The 13,894-nt window shown below is 53.8% G+C and overlaps 4 protein-coding genes across 4 annotated transcripts; 2 read left to right on the top strand and 2 right to left on the bottom strand.

Annotated features, from left to right (window-relative positions):
* Positions 1 to 88: 88 nt before the first annotated feature.
* Positions 89 to 2,355, bottom strand: SAPIO_CDS9123 (uncharacterized protein; the record flags this gene model as incomplete). Its single annotated transcript, XM_016790600.1, has 5 exons — positions 89 to 1,524; positions 1,591 to 1,725; positions 1,790 to 1,909; positions 1,977 to 2,096; positions 2,157 to 2,355. 5 exons carry the CDS (start codon positions 2,353 to 2,355, stop codon positions 89 to 91), a joined length of 2,010 nt encoding a protein of 669 aa, XP_016639903.1.
* A 515-nt stretch (positions 2,356 to 2,870) lies between these two features.
* On the top strand, positions 2,871 to 6,772 carry SAPIO_CDS9122 (L-aminoadipate-semialdehyde dehydrogenase large subunit; the record flags this gene model as incomplete). The annotated part of the gene is made up of 6 exons (XM_016790599.1): positions 2,871 to 2,934; positions 3,013 to 3,208; positions 3,274 to 3,778; positions 3,852 to 4,139; positions 4,211 to 4,970; positions 5,037 to 6,772. 6 exons carry the CDS (start codon positions 2,871 to 2,873, stop codon positions 6,770 to 6,772), a joined length of 3,549 nt encoding a protein of 1,182 aa, XP_016639902.1.
* A 463-nt stretch (positions 6,773 to 7,235) lies between these two features.
* On the bottom strand, positions 7,236 to 8,796 carry SAPIO_CDS9121 (Glucose sorbosone dehydrogenase; the record flags this gene model as incomplete). The annotated part of the gene is made up of 3 exons (XM_016790598.1): positions 7,236 to 7,600; positions 7,691 to 8,432; positions 8,509 to 8,796. The coding sequence occupies 3 exons, from the start codon at positions 8,794 to 8,796 to the stop codon at positions 7,236 to 7,238; spliced, it is 1,395 nt and encodes a 464-aa protein (XP_016639901.1).
* A 3,697-nt stretch (positions 8,797 to 12,493) lies between these two features.
* On the top strand, positions 12,494 to 13,600 carry SAPIO_CDS9120 (uncharacterized protein; the record flags this gene model as incomplete). The annotated part of the gene is made up of 2 exons (XM_016790597.1): positions 12,494 to 12,899; positions 13,008 to 13,600. 2 exons carry the CDS (start codon positions 12,494 to 12,496, stop codon positions 13,598 to 13,600), a joined length of 999 nt encoding a protein of 332 aa, XP_016639900.1.
* Between the last annotated feature and the right edge of the window lie 294 nt (positions 13,601 to 13,894).

Raw genomic sequence — 13,894 nt, 5'->3', positions numbered from 1 at the left:
TAATGTGTGATGACGACGTTGACTCTTAGTTAAGCCTTCCACAGAGGATACCTTCTCTTGTTCTTTTTATCAAAGCTGGTCCATGTCCTTATTGGCCAAGGGGCTCGGAACCCTCTTCCTTACTACCCAGAAGTGAGCTACCTTCCTTCATCAGCTCTTCAAATTCCCCCACACTCTTAAGTTGCTCCCCTTCAACAGCTTGAATACCTTCCCCATCACCTTGCTTCATCCACAAGATAAGATTCCACACAATAATGAGCGAGTTCTCCTGATCCGCCCTCAGAGGAAGTGCGGCAGCCGTAGTCGTGGTACCCTCCGTGTCAGCTCCCTCTCTCCTCACGGCCGTCGCCGCAGCTTGTTCCGCACCGGCCCTCATGACCTCCGCAGCTAGAGCATCAGAATCTTTCCCCTCCTCCGGCTGAGGCGCAATGCCTTTTACAGCATCCCCCAAGACGGCGAAGTTCTCGTTCCTAGAAAACAGGCGGTGGAGCATGGGGAGCGCTGCCTCGGAGCGCGAAGCCTGCGCTAGAACGCTGATAGTCTCGGAGCGGAGAGCTGGCCAGCGAGTTTGTGTGATGAGATGGGAAATTGCGTCGGGGATGTGAGGATACGAGTCGTAGAGAGCGTGAGAGGTAGATCCAAGTGGGGAGCGTACGACACGGAGGACGGCGCGAGCCGTTTCCGTTTTTGCGGGGTCGTCTGTCTTGTCGAATAGAGCCAGGAGTTTATGGAAGGTTGAGTCGATAGTGGGGGACGAGGAGTCAGTGGTCGTTGATCTGTTTGTTGTGGTGGAGGGACTGCAGAGGAGTTCGACATTTTCAGGCGTGTCTACAAGAAGCATGCGAGTAAGGGAGGCAGCGGCCAGGTGAACTTGAGGAAGAGCATCCATAGCCCAGATGCGGGGGAGGGCATCTGGAGATAGGAGGAGTGGGCCCAGCACGTGTTTGTTCTGGGGTGGGATGGCGAGGTTTTTGAGGAAGCCCAGGGCGGCGTGGATGAGGAGGGTGTTGGTGTTGCTTGGGTCGGAGAGGATTTTGATGATGTGAGTGTGAATTGTATAAGTGTTGATTAGAGAAAGGCTCGAGTCATCGTCACGGGCGAGGTTACCTAGGGCAAGACACGCGGCAGACTGCAGAGCAGGGTTGGGAGAATTGAGCCAGTCAACGAGCTGGGCGAAGACGGGGCTCGAGATCGGGTGGGTCTGCGCAAAGGCTGGGTTGTCCGTGATATCGGAGAGAGCGTTGATAAGGACTTTCTGTAGGACAGAGACTTGGGAGGAGAGCTCAGGGTTGTCGAGGGATTCGGATTCGAAGCGCGGCGAATTCGCCGTTTCAAAGACGGAGAGGAAAGTGGTGATACCGCCAGAGGTGATGAAGGCGGTTTGAAGGGGTCGGTGAGTGAGATATTCTTGGGCAACGGAAACGAGAGAGAGGAAGTCCTCAGGGTCTTCCAAGGATGCGGGGGTTAAGGCAAGTGAGAGTAGGACAGAGGGAGTTTGGGGGACCGCATTGGCTGCTTCGAATTCTAAAAGCGTACTTGGTTAGCAGCAGTCGGGGGTCAGTGGAGGAAGGGAGAGGGGTGCTTGCGTACCTTGGGTCGCGAGGAGGTTGAGGCTTTTGCAGATGAGGTCTATCAGGGGTCGAATATCTTCGAGATTAGGACCGGAGAAGATATCTACGAGTTTTGAGCTGAGCTTTGAGTTGGAGGCCTGCAACTGGGCAGGTTCTTTGAGCTCATCAGTACGATTTCGTTGGTTAGCTATGTTAAGGAAGCCAACCGGCCGACTTACTGTAGTCCACCATGATGTTGTACAGCACGGTTATGCCAAATGGCCGTAACGCAGAGTTGGAAATGAAACTCATGATGTTTGGGATAGCATTCGCCTTGACGACACGATCGCGGTTCTCATCTAGAGATGAAGATCAGCGGCGGAGATCCGTAGCCTGGGGCCGGTAGAGACATGCCTGTGTCAGCACAAGAGTTGCCGATGAGGCGGAGGCATTGAATAGCGAGATCATCAGAGGTATCGGGCTCCGCGATGACATCCAAGAAGAACTCGAGGATCCCGGACTCGCCGAGTGGAAGCCTCCATGGTTCTGGCTCAGTCCGCTGTTAGTTATCTCTTTCATCCCAGCTCAGTGGCCTAAGCGACTAACCCTTGCGGCTGCCGATGGCAAGCTTCTCGGCATACAACTTGATGCTCGGGTCTCTTGCGATCCATAACTTCTCTAACTCGACAAAGACTTCTTGCAGCCATTTGACTTTCTGCTGTTCATCGTCGGTAGCTGGTCTGTCCTGCCCCGCTGCCCCGCGGCCCTGGCCTTGGAGAACAGCTTCGATTTCTTCAGGGGTCATGATGTCTGTTTCGATATACTATATACGGCGAGGAGGGCCAGGGAAATGGTTGAGACCTTCGCCTTTCAGACTTGATTAGCGTTGCCTGGGAGGCAAGAGAGCTATCAATGACATTATCAATATCGTCCAAATCATCACAATTCCGGGTTCTGAAGAGCCCCGCCAAGCCCAGGGACTCGATGATGAACAATTCACCAATCACATCAAAGATACATTGGTACATTCCAACTCTCCGATTTGCGGCAGGTGACGTGGAGTTGAGATCGCAGCTTCCCCACCACCAAACGGGGACATGGACCAATTCTGGCGGGGCAATTTTTCACCCCACCAAAAACTGACGGGAAGGTGTGACTCGAAATAAGTCACTTCCTGCCGATATTTTGTGACGCATCTTGCAATTGCAATCTTGTCTTCGCTTCCCAAGACCAAATTTCTTTCGAAATTGTGTCTTCAAATGCACGGAACTGCTCGGTGAACTTCCAATCCTTCCACTCTTCTCACTTGAGCTGCCCACTATGTCTCCGAGTACTTCCCTGCCAGACCCCACCATCGACTTGGGTTGGGATGACTTCCGTGGAGGTAAAGTGCGTCTCTGGACCCTTTTCGGGCGTCATTAACTCCAGTTTATGGGAGACTAATGGGTGTTGTTGATATCAGCCATCCACGACATCTTTGCCGCCAATGCCGTAGCCCACCCGGAAAGGCACTGCGTCGTCGAGACCAAGGGCCCGCGAAACCCCGAGCGCATCTTTACCTACAAGCAGATCAACGAGAGCTCCAACCAGCTCGCACACTTCTTCCTAGACAATGGCTGCGAGCTCGGTGATGTAGTCATGATATATGCCCATCGCAGGTGAGTTATCCTCCAATTGACTCCCCAATTGGCCCGGGCTGCTGACGCCGTGTTGGTAATATCAGCGTCGACCTCGTCGTCGCTTACATGGGTGCTCTCAAGGCTGGTGCCACCGTCAGTGTTCTCGACCCTCAGTATCCCGCCGACCGACAAAAGATCCTCCTAGAGGTTGCGAATCCTGTTTTCCTCGTGCAGATTCAGCGCGCGACCGACGAGTCTGGCAAGCTTGCCGACACCGTCGCCGAGTTCATTAAGAATAGCCTCAAGATCAAGGCGGAAATTCCGGCCCTCCGACTAGCAGATAATGGAGATCTCAAGGGTGGAGAGGTTGATGGGAAGGATTGTCTTCAGCCTCAGGAGGCTCGCAAGGATAGGCTTCCCGGCATCCTGGTCGGGCCTGATTCGATACCAACTCTCAGTTTTACCAGTGGTTCTGAGGGCAAGCCTAAGGGTGTCCAGGGTCGTCACTTTTCTTTGACTTACTATTTCCCTTGGATGGCAGAGAAGTTCAACTTGTCTGAAAATGACAGGTTCACCATGTTGTCTGGAATCGCCCATGACCCTATCCAGGTTTGTCAATAACATCAAGATCCTCAACCCCTTTGCATGTCGGAGTAAAATACTTACACATTCCCTACTACAGCGGGATATTTTCACCCCTCTGTTTCTTGCCTCGCGCCTAATAATTCCTCCCCAAGATCTGATTGCACATGAGCTCCTCGCTGAGTGGGTGAGAGAGAACGAGGTTACCGTGACCCATTTGACCCCTGCTATGGGCCAAATTCTTGTTGGTGGAGCGTCTGCCCAAATTCCCTCTCTCCGCAATGCCTTCTTCGTTGGTGACCTCCTCACCAAGAAAGACTGCCGAAAGCTCCAAGACCTTGCCCCAAATGTCAACATTATCAACATGTACGGGTCTACTGAAAGTCAGGTTCGTTACTCGGAGGCCAAAAAATAAAGTCCCTCCATTTTATTGCAGAGGCTAACAGGCAGCTGCTATAGCGAAGCGTGTCCTATTTCGAGATCCCACCTAAGGCTAAGCAGCCTGATGCCCTTGATGCCTTGCCAGATATTATCCCTGTTGGGCAGGGTATGTTTAATGTTCAGCTTCTTGTGGTCGACAGGGACAACAAGAACAGAATATGCGATGTTGGTGAGCAAGGAGAGCTCTTCCTTCGCGCCGGTGGTCTTGCAGAGGGCTACTTGGGCGATGATGAGACTATCCGCAAACTCAACGAGTCCAAGTTCTTGACGAACTGGTTTGTGGACACTAAGATCTGGGAGAAGAAGTTCGAAGAAAAGGTTGCGGCGAATGGCCGCCAACCATGGATGAAGCTCTATAAGGGCCCTCGCGACCGCCTCTACCGAACTGGCGATCTAGGTCGTGCGCTCCCCGACGGCAGCGTTGAGTGTACTGGCCGTGTCGACAACCAGGTCAAGATTCGAGGGTTCCGTATCGAGCTTGGCGAGATCGATACTCACCTTTCGCATCACCCATTCGTCCGTGAGAATGTGACGGTTCTCAGGAGGGACGAGAATGAAGAGCCTAAGCTCGTTAGTTACATCGTTCCAGAGGCCAAGCGTTGGCTCCAGCACCTCAAGGAGAGCGGCAAGTCTGTGGATGAGGCCGAAGACGAGTCTATGATTGGCATGTTCAAGAAGTATAAATCGCTTTCGGACGACTGCAAGAACTTCCTCAAGGCCAAAGTCCCTCACTACGCTGTTCCTACTATGTTTATTCCGCTAGCGCGAATGCCGTTGAGTACGTTAATTAGCGGTATTCACACGTCAAATACGTACTCCAGTCACTAACTTAGTTCTCTTCCAGACCCTAATGGCAAGATTGACAAGCCGGCCCTTCCTTTCCCAAGCAAAGAAACCGATCTCGCCTTGCTCGTCCGCCGGCCATCGCAAGCTTACCACGCCATGACTGAAACGCAGAAGAGAGTGGCAAAAATTTGGGCTTCTGTTATTCCCAACCGTACAGCACGCATGTTTGTGCCCGAGTCCAACTTTTTCGAGGAGGGTGGCCACTCCATCCTTGCGCAGCAGATGCTTTTCAATGTGAGGAAGGAATGGAAGGAAATTGATATTCCTATGAGCGTCATCTTCCAGTCCCAGACTCTTGGGGAGTTCGCCACCGAGATTGACCGTGCCCAAGATCCCACCGGTCTCCGTCTTGATGTACCGCCGCTAATTAACTTTGGAAGCAACGCCGAAGATGAGGCCTATGCGGCTGACGCCCGCGACCTCGTCAAGCAGCTGCCCAATTCTATCCGAAGCGCGGACGTGAGGGTTCCTGGTCCCAAGACCGTATTCTTGACTGGTGCAACGGGCTTCCTCGGTTCTTACATTCTGCGCCAACTCCTGAGTGACCCTGAGACGCGCGTTATTGCGCATGTCCGTGGCAAGGATGCCGCGTCTGGTGTTAGTCGTATCGAGACTATTTCCAAGGCGTACAGCATCTGGTCTGATGGCTGGAGACCTCGCCTCGAGGCTGTGACTGGCGACATCTCGAAGCCGAATCTTGGTCTCTCGCAGGCCGACTGGGATCGCGTGGCTAACGAGGCCGACGCTATTATCCATAATGGTGCTCAAGTCAACTGGATGCTTCCCTACTCAAGCATGCGTGCGGCCAATGTGCTTAGCACGGTTGAATGCGTAAACCTCGCCGCGACTGGCAAGCCCAAGAGTCTCGCATTTGTCAGCTCCACATCCACCCTCGACTCGGACCACTACGTCGAGCTCTCACAGAAGAGCATTGCAGAAGGCGGCACCGGGGTTCAAGAAGACGATGACCTTGAGGGAAGCCGTAAGGGCCTTGGCACAGGTTACGGCCAGTCCAAGTGGGCCAGCGAGTACATTGTGCGCGAGGCTGGCAAGCGCGGGCTCGTCGGTGCCGTTATTCGCCCCGGCTATGTCACGGGAGACCCCGTCTCTGGCACATCCATCACCGATGACTTCCTTGTCCGCCTCTGGAAGGGATGCCTCCAGGTCCAGGCAAGGCCTGACATCGCCAACACGGTCAACCAGGTGCCCGTCACGCAGGTCAGCCGCATCGTTGTCGCTTCGGTGCTGCACCCGCCCGTATCCCCTCTCGGTGTCGTACAGGTGACGAGCCACCCGCGTCTCACGATGAACGAGTGGATCGGCGCCCTCGAGAAGTACGGATACGATGTGCCCAAAGTTCCCTATGCCGATTGGTGCGCCAAGCTACTCGCGTACGTCAGCGATGAGAAGAAGGAAGAACACGCACTCCTTCCCTTGTTCCACTTCGTCACTGGCGATCTCCCCGCCAATACGGTCGCGCCTGAGCTCGACGACCGCAACGCCGCCACGGCGCTCCGCAGCGCTGGTGGCCTGAGCGCCGAGGAGGAGAAGGATCCGCTCGTGGCCGGCGCCGTTACCCTGGACGTTGCCGGAAGGTACCTCGCGTATCTTGTCGCTACGGGCTTCATGCCCGCTCCCGAGGGTAAGGGGGAGAGGGAGGTGCCGAAGTTGGAGCTTGGGGAGGAGAAGTTGACGGCGCTTGCAGCATTGGGTGGAAGGGCCGCTGCGAGGTAGATCGGCGTTGGGGGTTTGAGGAGAGAAAGATCCTGGGAATAAACATAGGATTGAGGACGAAAAAAGAGATGTCTAGATGGCGAAAAGTACTAAATCTTTGATCTGGAATAAGAATAGATCATACATGAATTGACTAACGAGATGCTTTGGACTTGAGAGCGTTGAAATGTAGCCACCAAATATGTCAATGTGAGCGGTCCCAAGCCTTTAAACCTGGATTCACATCACCTATTGGAGTATACTGCTAGTTGAGTAAAAAGGTGAGGTCGAAGGCGATTTATTCAGAGACTCAGCGCTGCTTCATCATGCCCAGGTAAATTACACTCTTTGTCACCGACTCCTAACATCCAACCCCGAACGAGGATATATCGGTTGATTTTTCTTCCAGGAGAGACAGACAGTAGAAAAAGAAAAGGAAAAACTCAACCCCGTAAATACCATAGCCCATCCCCTCCCCCACCCCTCACAAAGCAATCAACGCCGCCACAGCAAAAGCAGCACCCCCCACCAAAACCCCCTGCAACCCAAACGCACCCGGCGTCCCCGCACCGCTCTCATCAGGCTTCGAGACGAAGACGCCAGGGGCAGCAGCGTCGGCGAGTTTCTTGAGAACATAGATCTCCCCGGTGCTGTCGGCGGAGACCCAGAGGCGGCCCTGGGAGTCGAAGGCGAGGCCGACGGGGCGGAAGCAGTTGGCGGGGCAGGCGGAGAGGGAGGGGTTCGTAAAGATGGGGGTGAGGGCGTCTGTTGCGGAGAGTCGGGCGGTGGGTTGGCCGTTGGTGAAGGAGACGGTTGAGACCATGTAGCCGACTGGGTTTGTGGGGTCGACTTGTGGGAAGAGCTCGAGTTAGTAAAGGAAGAGAGAGGGGACATGGAAGAGAATGAGAGAGAAGGGGGGGGAGAAGGGGGTTAACTTACAGCTTCCGCGGAAGGATATGTAGAGAGTGCTTCCGTCGGAGTTGAACAGGAGATTCAAAGGCGACGTGTGAGCCGGGAAAACCAATCGAGGAGCAACGGTATCCTCGGCGCATTTCTCGTCCGTAATATGCGTCTCGTTCGTGCTAAACAGATCACCCGTTTGGAGACCTTCGTTATCAGGCACGTTCGTATCCCAAATCGGATAGCAATAGGGATATCCATAATTCCCGCCCTCCGCAGTCTCCGTCGCCTTGCTGTGCATATTCAACTCCTCCCCAGGATTGTTCTTCTCGATATTCTGCCCATTCCTCGTAACCTCATCCACAGAGGTCTCGACGGAGTAAATCCTCCCCGAATCAGGATCTTCAGCAATACCCACCGAGTTCCTCAGACCCCATCCGAGCCGCCTTCCGTCCGAGTTGAAGGTGTACTTGGCTCCGCTCGCCAGCTTGTTCAGATCGAAGATCTTGATCTGCGACACGCCCGTCGTGGGGTCCTCGGCGTCGACGTCGAAGTTTTCGTCGCTGCCGCGTGAGACGGCGAGGAAGCCGGGGGATTTCTGGGACATGAGGAGGGTGCGCGTTAGGTGGTCGTTGCTGGACATGCCGTCGATGACGGTGCGCGGGGAGGAGGCGTCCGCGACTGTGCCGGCTTTGGCGTCGTAGGTGTAGGCGAAGACGGATTCTTCGGTGGATGCGTAGAGGGTCTTGCCGTCGCCGGAGAAGGCGAGGCCATGGTTCAACTGAAATTGTAAATTAGCGTCATGACGCATGTAGGGTCAAGTGTGTGTAAGTGAGAGAGAGAGAGGGACGACATACGTCCTTGTTGTCAATGAGGAGCTTATTCTCGGCTACCTCGAGACAAGTATCACCATTGTCAGTAAACTTGACGCGGCGGACACCGACGCCCGCATCGAGGATAATAAGACTGCCCTCGGTGTCGAAGTGCAGCGTCCGGGGCTTCTTGAATCCGTTGGCGACAAGTTGGCCTTGCCAGCCCGAGGCGAGGGTGGGACTCTGGTAGCTGGGGACGATGACATTCTCGCATTTGGCGAGGGCGCCGGCGGCGAAGAGGGCCGCGGCGAGGGCGGTGTGCTTGAGCATCATTGTGTTGTGTGTGTAAGTGGGGAGATAATGTGAGAGTCGAGAGTAAGGGAATAGGTAATGAGTTAAGGATCAACCAGGAGTTGAGGACCAGCTTCAGTGTGAGTTACAGGCAAAACACTTCAGCTCTCTCGAGACGATAAGTATAAGTATGCAGGGCGATATTAGCGACCGAGAAGGGAAAGCCGGTTGTCAGCTCAAGCTTCACCCAGCAGGAAAAGAAAGAGAGCAAGCTCTAGGGAGGAAGCGAAGAAGAGAGGCTAGGATTGAGTATTTGCCCGCCTCTCCGCGGAAAGGGTCTACAACTTACAGAGATCCAAGCCTCGGGATAGTTCTCCAAGGTCCGGGGCAGGGTGCACACTCCCCTCCCCCACCCTTTTGAGCGGCCGTGGAGCTGGGGCGAGTTTACTCAACTGTCATACTTGGGGTTGGTGTTAGTTAATCCGATTCTAGCCCGGTAGCTAGCAAGGGATTCCAGGATCTACGGCGCTCAATATGGATTTATTGGATATAGAGAGGGGGTAGGTAGGGGCGTGGAAGAGGAGGAGACGAGAGGGGAGGCAGAGGGTCAGCACGGAATCACGGTGCGGTGCGCGAGAAAGAAGCAGATGGGCACCTCGAAGTACCGATACAGCGAGCCATTGAAGAAAGGACGTCAATTGGAGCAACGAGACTTTGGATCGGAGAGAATCAATAGATCCATTGATCGAATGTGGTGGTGTGGGGGAACCATTGTCGAACGGAACCGTGGATTCGCTTGCAGCGCCAAGTCGATCTCGTGCCGGTTCGGTATTGGCCCGCCACTCTTGGTCTCTCACGCCCTGGTTCTCATTGTACGATATTTGCACGAAAATCTTCGTCTGGTCGTGTGGCTGGGCCGCTACCGGAGAAGCAGGAGACTGAACAGTTTATCGCTCGTTTGTTCATTTGAGTGATGGGTGTCTTTCATGCTCTGCTTCGAGCTTATCCAAGGTGGGCTCTCGGAGGATGATGCCACGAAGGATCTCAGGACAGACATGTCAAAATAAGGATTAGCTCCATGACCAGGTCATGGCGGGAATATAAGCTTCAATGCGCGGTGCTGCTGTGTGTCTCCACAAGCTGAGAAACACCGGAAATTTGGACCATGCCGGAGAGCAGCTAGCACCGAGTGGGACCTGATGCAGGACAAGACAGAAATCAGTGCGGAAGCGTCGAGAAGGCGAACGAGAAGCGCCTGCGGTTCACTAGCTGTAAAAGTAAAGCCAGGCCGTCTGAGTTCCAGAAGGAAAAGTACATTGGTAACATGATCAGGTCAAGGGAAACACTCAGCAAGATGAGGCCTTTTCTCTCCTCTGCTGCTCTCTGGTACAGGAAACGGCGTTCGTACGAGGGAAAAAAGACTGATATCAGGCAAGCAAGTCGATGTGAATATTGAAGAGGAAGGCTGGGCCAACTGTAATACAAGGTCACTAGATCAGCTCGCAGAATTAACTGTAGGGAGTCCCATCTTCCAATCTATCAATGACCGTGCTTCCTTGAAGATGGTGAATAAAGGGTAATCCTGACCCTACTTCGTACAGAGTTGCAGCACACTCGATCCCTTCGAAGCGGTTGACCCTCCGTTGGGAAACTCAAGGAGCTGGGGGTTTGCACAACATCTCCTGGCATGCTGCCATTTTACAAGGGTGTTCCACTACCCCTGCCCTGGTCGCCAGCGGGAGATTTCATGGCCGAAAACCCACTCAAAGTGCGATCCAACTGCCGAGATGGTCGCGATCCAATGGAATCTCCCCAAAACCTCACCCAGAGCCAGTGGGATGGCATTCTCCGCGTCTCCAACCATCCCCAAGTGAAGGCCGGGGAATAGCGGTGTATAGAATCCGCTTGGTGTTAGACTCAAGCCCATCATCGACACATACTCGGATTGGGCAAGCCGGGAGGCAATTTCGCATTGATCATTGATCAATGATCCCAACCCCGCCGCCACCGTTGACTTGGTGCGACAGAATCACCATCGCTTTGCGGGAAGAAGAGAAACCCCCCGCACTAATCCGTTTCGGTGAGGTCGGATGCGGGGGTGGGCTTCCCTTCTGCATGTCAACCTCTGCCAACGATGGCCGAACACCCCACGGCGAATCAACGGTTTGGGAGCTAATTATAAGCAACATTCATTGGTACACTATGGCCCGCTCTCTGAGGCGGCCATTTCCTCCTCAAAGTGTGGTCCGCTACTAAGCTTGGATGCGATGGCAGAGACATTGCGAGGGGTAACGGCCATGATCTGTATGTAATACGAGATCACGAACTTTCGCTGCCCAGCCGATGCGGGATTCATCGTGCAAGGCACTGGAATATGCCGGCTTCGCTGTCTGTCCAAAGCCCCGGGTTAGCGATCGCGATCGGGATCGGGATCATGGTTCGGTTCTCGGATTCACTGGATATTGCCCAATATATGTTGAGTAATATCTGTTAAATATTTGCCATCCCAGAAACCCAGACACGAGCTTGCTTGCCAAGGAAATCTTCCGCCTGACCCAGAAAAAGGCCGCCCCCAATATTTGGCATGGAACATGGATTCATTCCGCAAACGAAAGGCGTGGGACAGGTCAACACAAGCCGTGTTGGCTTTAGTCATTCGACTGAATGGACCCTGGTCAAGGCATATGGGGGCTAGAGGAGCCAACGAAGGTGGTGGCAGGTGAAGTTGAGTTGCTCGCCTCCGACAATCATGATTTATCTCGTACTCGGAGGTGACGATAAATATGGACGGTTCTCGGAAGAGTCGTTGCTCTGATGAGTTCTTCCATGCAATCGGTCTTCCATACAATGAATGGGGTGGCCTTGGCCTTTCCCGAGTCTGAATCCAATCCAAAAGATACATGATCCGTCTACATCATCAAGGAAGCTTCCATCCGCCACCGTCGTCTGATCCAATATCCCCAATGTACTTCGTAAATCAAGTGGTGTCCACGGCCATTTTCCTCCAGGCCCGGCAACCTTGGTACCGGCCCAGGTCCATGCATGCACTATCCAAGGATGGGTAGCAATTTCACGGCACGACGAGTGCCTTCCTCAACCTGTCTCCGGACCCAGACTTTCCATCCCGCCTTCCTAATATCGCAGCACGTACTTTGTGGCCAACCATGTCCGGACCCCTTCCTTCCCTTCAAAGTTCAGAGTCCAAGTCAAGGTACCGGTACATCGCATCGACTTCCCGGGCCATATTACTCACATGCGCTCCTTGCACCTCAGCGGATGTGGGTAGGGCCTGCCACCCCCCGCATAGGTCGGCAATCTGAGGAAGGAGAAAAAAGGTGAGAGCAAAAAAAAAGAAAAGGAAAGCAAAAAAAGTGAGGAGACAAAATCTCGTTCTCTTTCTAGGGGCAGGTGCCCTTGTGCCCTTGACTTTCCCCGTCTAAGTACATTGTCGCTATTGACTTAGAGCTTTACCCCAAGTTACTTCCGAAACCTTTTTCTCCCCACTTACATCGAGATCTTCTTCTGCTGAGCACTGCACAAAACTGCAGCTCCCCTTCTTGCTTACCCGGAGAGAGAGTTCATGTTCGTTTAGCTCCCTGCAGCAAACTCAAAGCTTCCCGGGACACTATCCACCAGCCCGAGTCCCACAGCTCATATTCTCCTCTAGTTCGATACGATCCTTTCTGCCTTTCCATTTTTTTCATCTTCACCCATTACCGCATCACTCACCTCAGAAACAATGCTCTCCAAAAAGCAGTGGCCCGTGGCCCTGCTCACCATCCTCCTCTCCCTCATCCCCGCCCAAACTGCCGCCGCAGGTCTCCTCCGCCCACGCGACGTCGTCCACGAATGGGTCACCATCGACGGCGGCGGCAAGCCCATCACCAAAAAGGTCTCCGTCACCACTAAGAATGGCGCCGTCTCCACCGTAGCCGGCGTCCCCTACATCCTCACCGGCACAGTTTACACCATGTCGAGTGCGGGGACGCTTACCACCGCAACAGGGAGCCCGCCGCCGCCGACGGCTACGGCGACGAATGGGGCCGGGGGCCAGTTTGCCGTTTGTGATGGGAAGTGGGGAGTTGATGGGCCGTTTTGCCAGCCTTTTGCGAATAGTCGGTTGAGCCTTGGGAAGACATATCTAGGTAGGCCATTTTTTTTTTCTTACTATTATTTTTTATAAAGTTGGAGTAGCGAATAGGCAGCCTAAGTTTCTTTCAGCGGGCATCGAAAAAACTAACTCGCCTGTGTAGTCACCTGGGACACCACCTTCTTCGCCAGCGAGAACCAAGACCAACAAATCACCATCTCTGCCCGCTGGGTTCCCTCCAACGGAAACATAGTATCTGTGACGGCTCGCGCAGGTGACGGCTTTGTCCCCTTTACAATCACCGAGGCCTTCATGCGCGGCTCTAACGGTGCCAAGTCCATCGCCATGGTCATGAAGTACGGCACGGCGGCGGATCCCAAGGAGACCGAGGGCCCGCGCATCTACGTCGTGCGCGATGAGATCTCCGTCATCGATCATGTCGAGAAGAAGGGTCGCAAGGGTGTGCACCCCGCCGCTATTGCCGTGCCTGTCATCGTCGGAGTGTTGGCCGTCGCGCTAGGTTTCTTTTGTCTGTGGAAGAAAAATAAGGATAAGATTGTGCTGTCGAGGATTAGGAGGCGGTCGAGTCAGGGCTATGGTGTTAGTAAGAGCCGTACGCAGAGGGTGGGGTCGGGAGGTGTGGATGGGACGGGGGTTCATGAGGGGGATATTAAGCTGCAGGAGTCGCCGAGGTCAGAGGGGAGGAATGTGTTTCAGGAGGAGTTGAGAAGGCAGGAGACGGGTGGGAGGTTCTAATAAGGTGGGCTGGGGGGGAGTTATGATTGAGGGTGAAGGCATTAGAGCTGGCCATAAGTTCTGGAGAAGGTTGATTGTTGGGATGACTTCTGGGTGGCTTTTTCCTTTTCCGGCGGATATTATTTCCTTAGTATAACTAGATAACCTGGGACATGTGTTGCGTTTTATATGTATTATGGCTTGGATGGTGTCGATGGTTTGAAGATTGATGGTTTGAGCGATGTTAGCCGCAGTTTTTGTCATAGGAGCCTATGCTTTGAATGAAAATAAGGGCATCTTGATGTGTAGCCACTA

The sequence above is a fragment of the Scedosporium apiospermum genome, assembly GCF_000732125.1.
Source record: "Scedosporium apiospermum strain IHEM 14462 chromosome Unknown SEQ_SAPIO_0132, whole genome shotgun sequence".
Classification (NCBI taxonomy): Eukaryota; Fungi; Ascomycota; class Sordariomycetes; order Microascales; family Microascaceae; genus Scedosporium; species Scedosporium apiospermum.
This window is presented reverse-complemented; position numbering and strand designations above follow the sequence as displayed.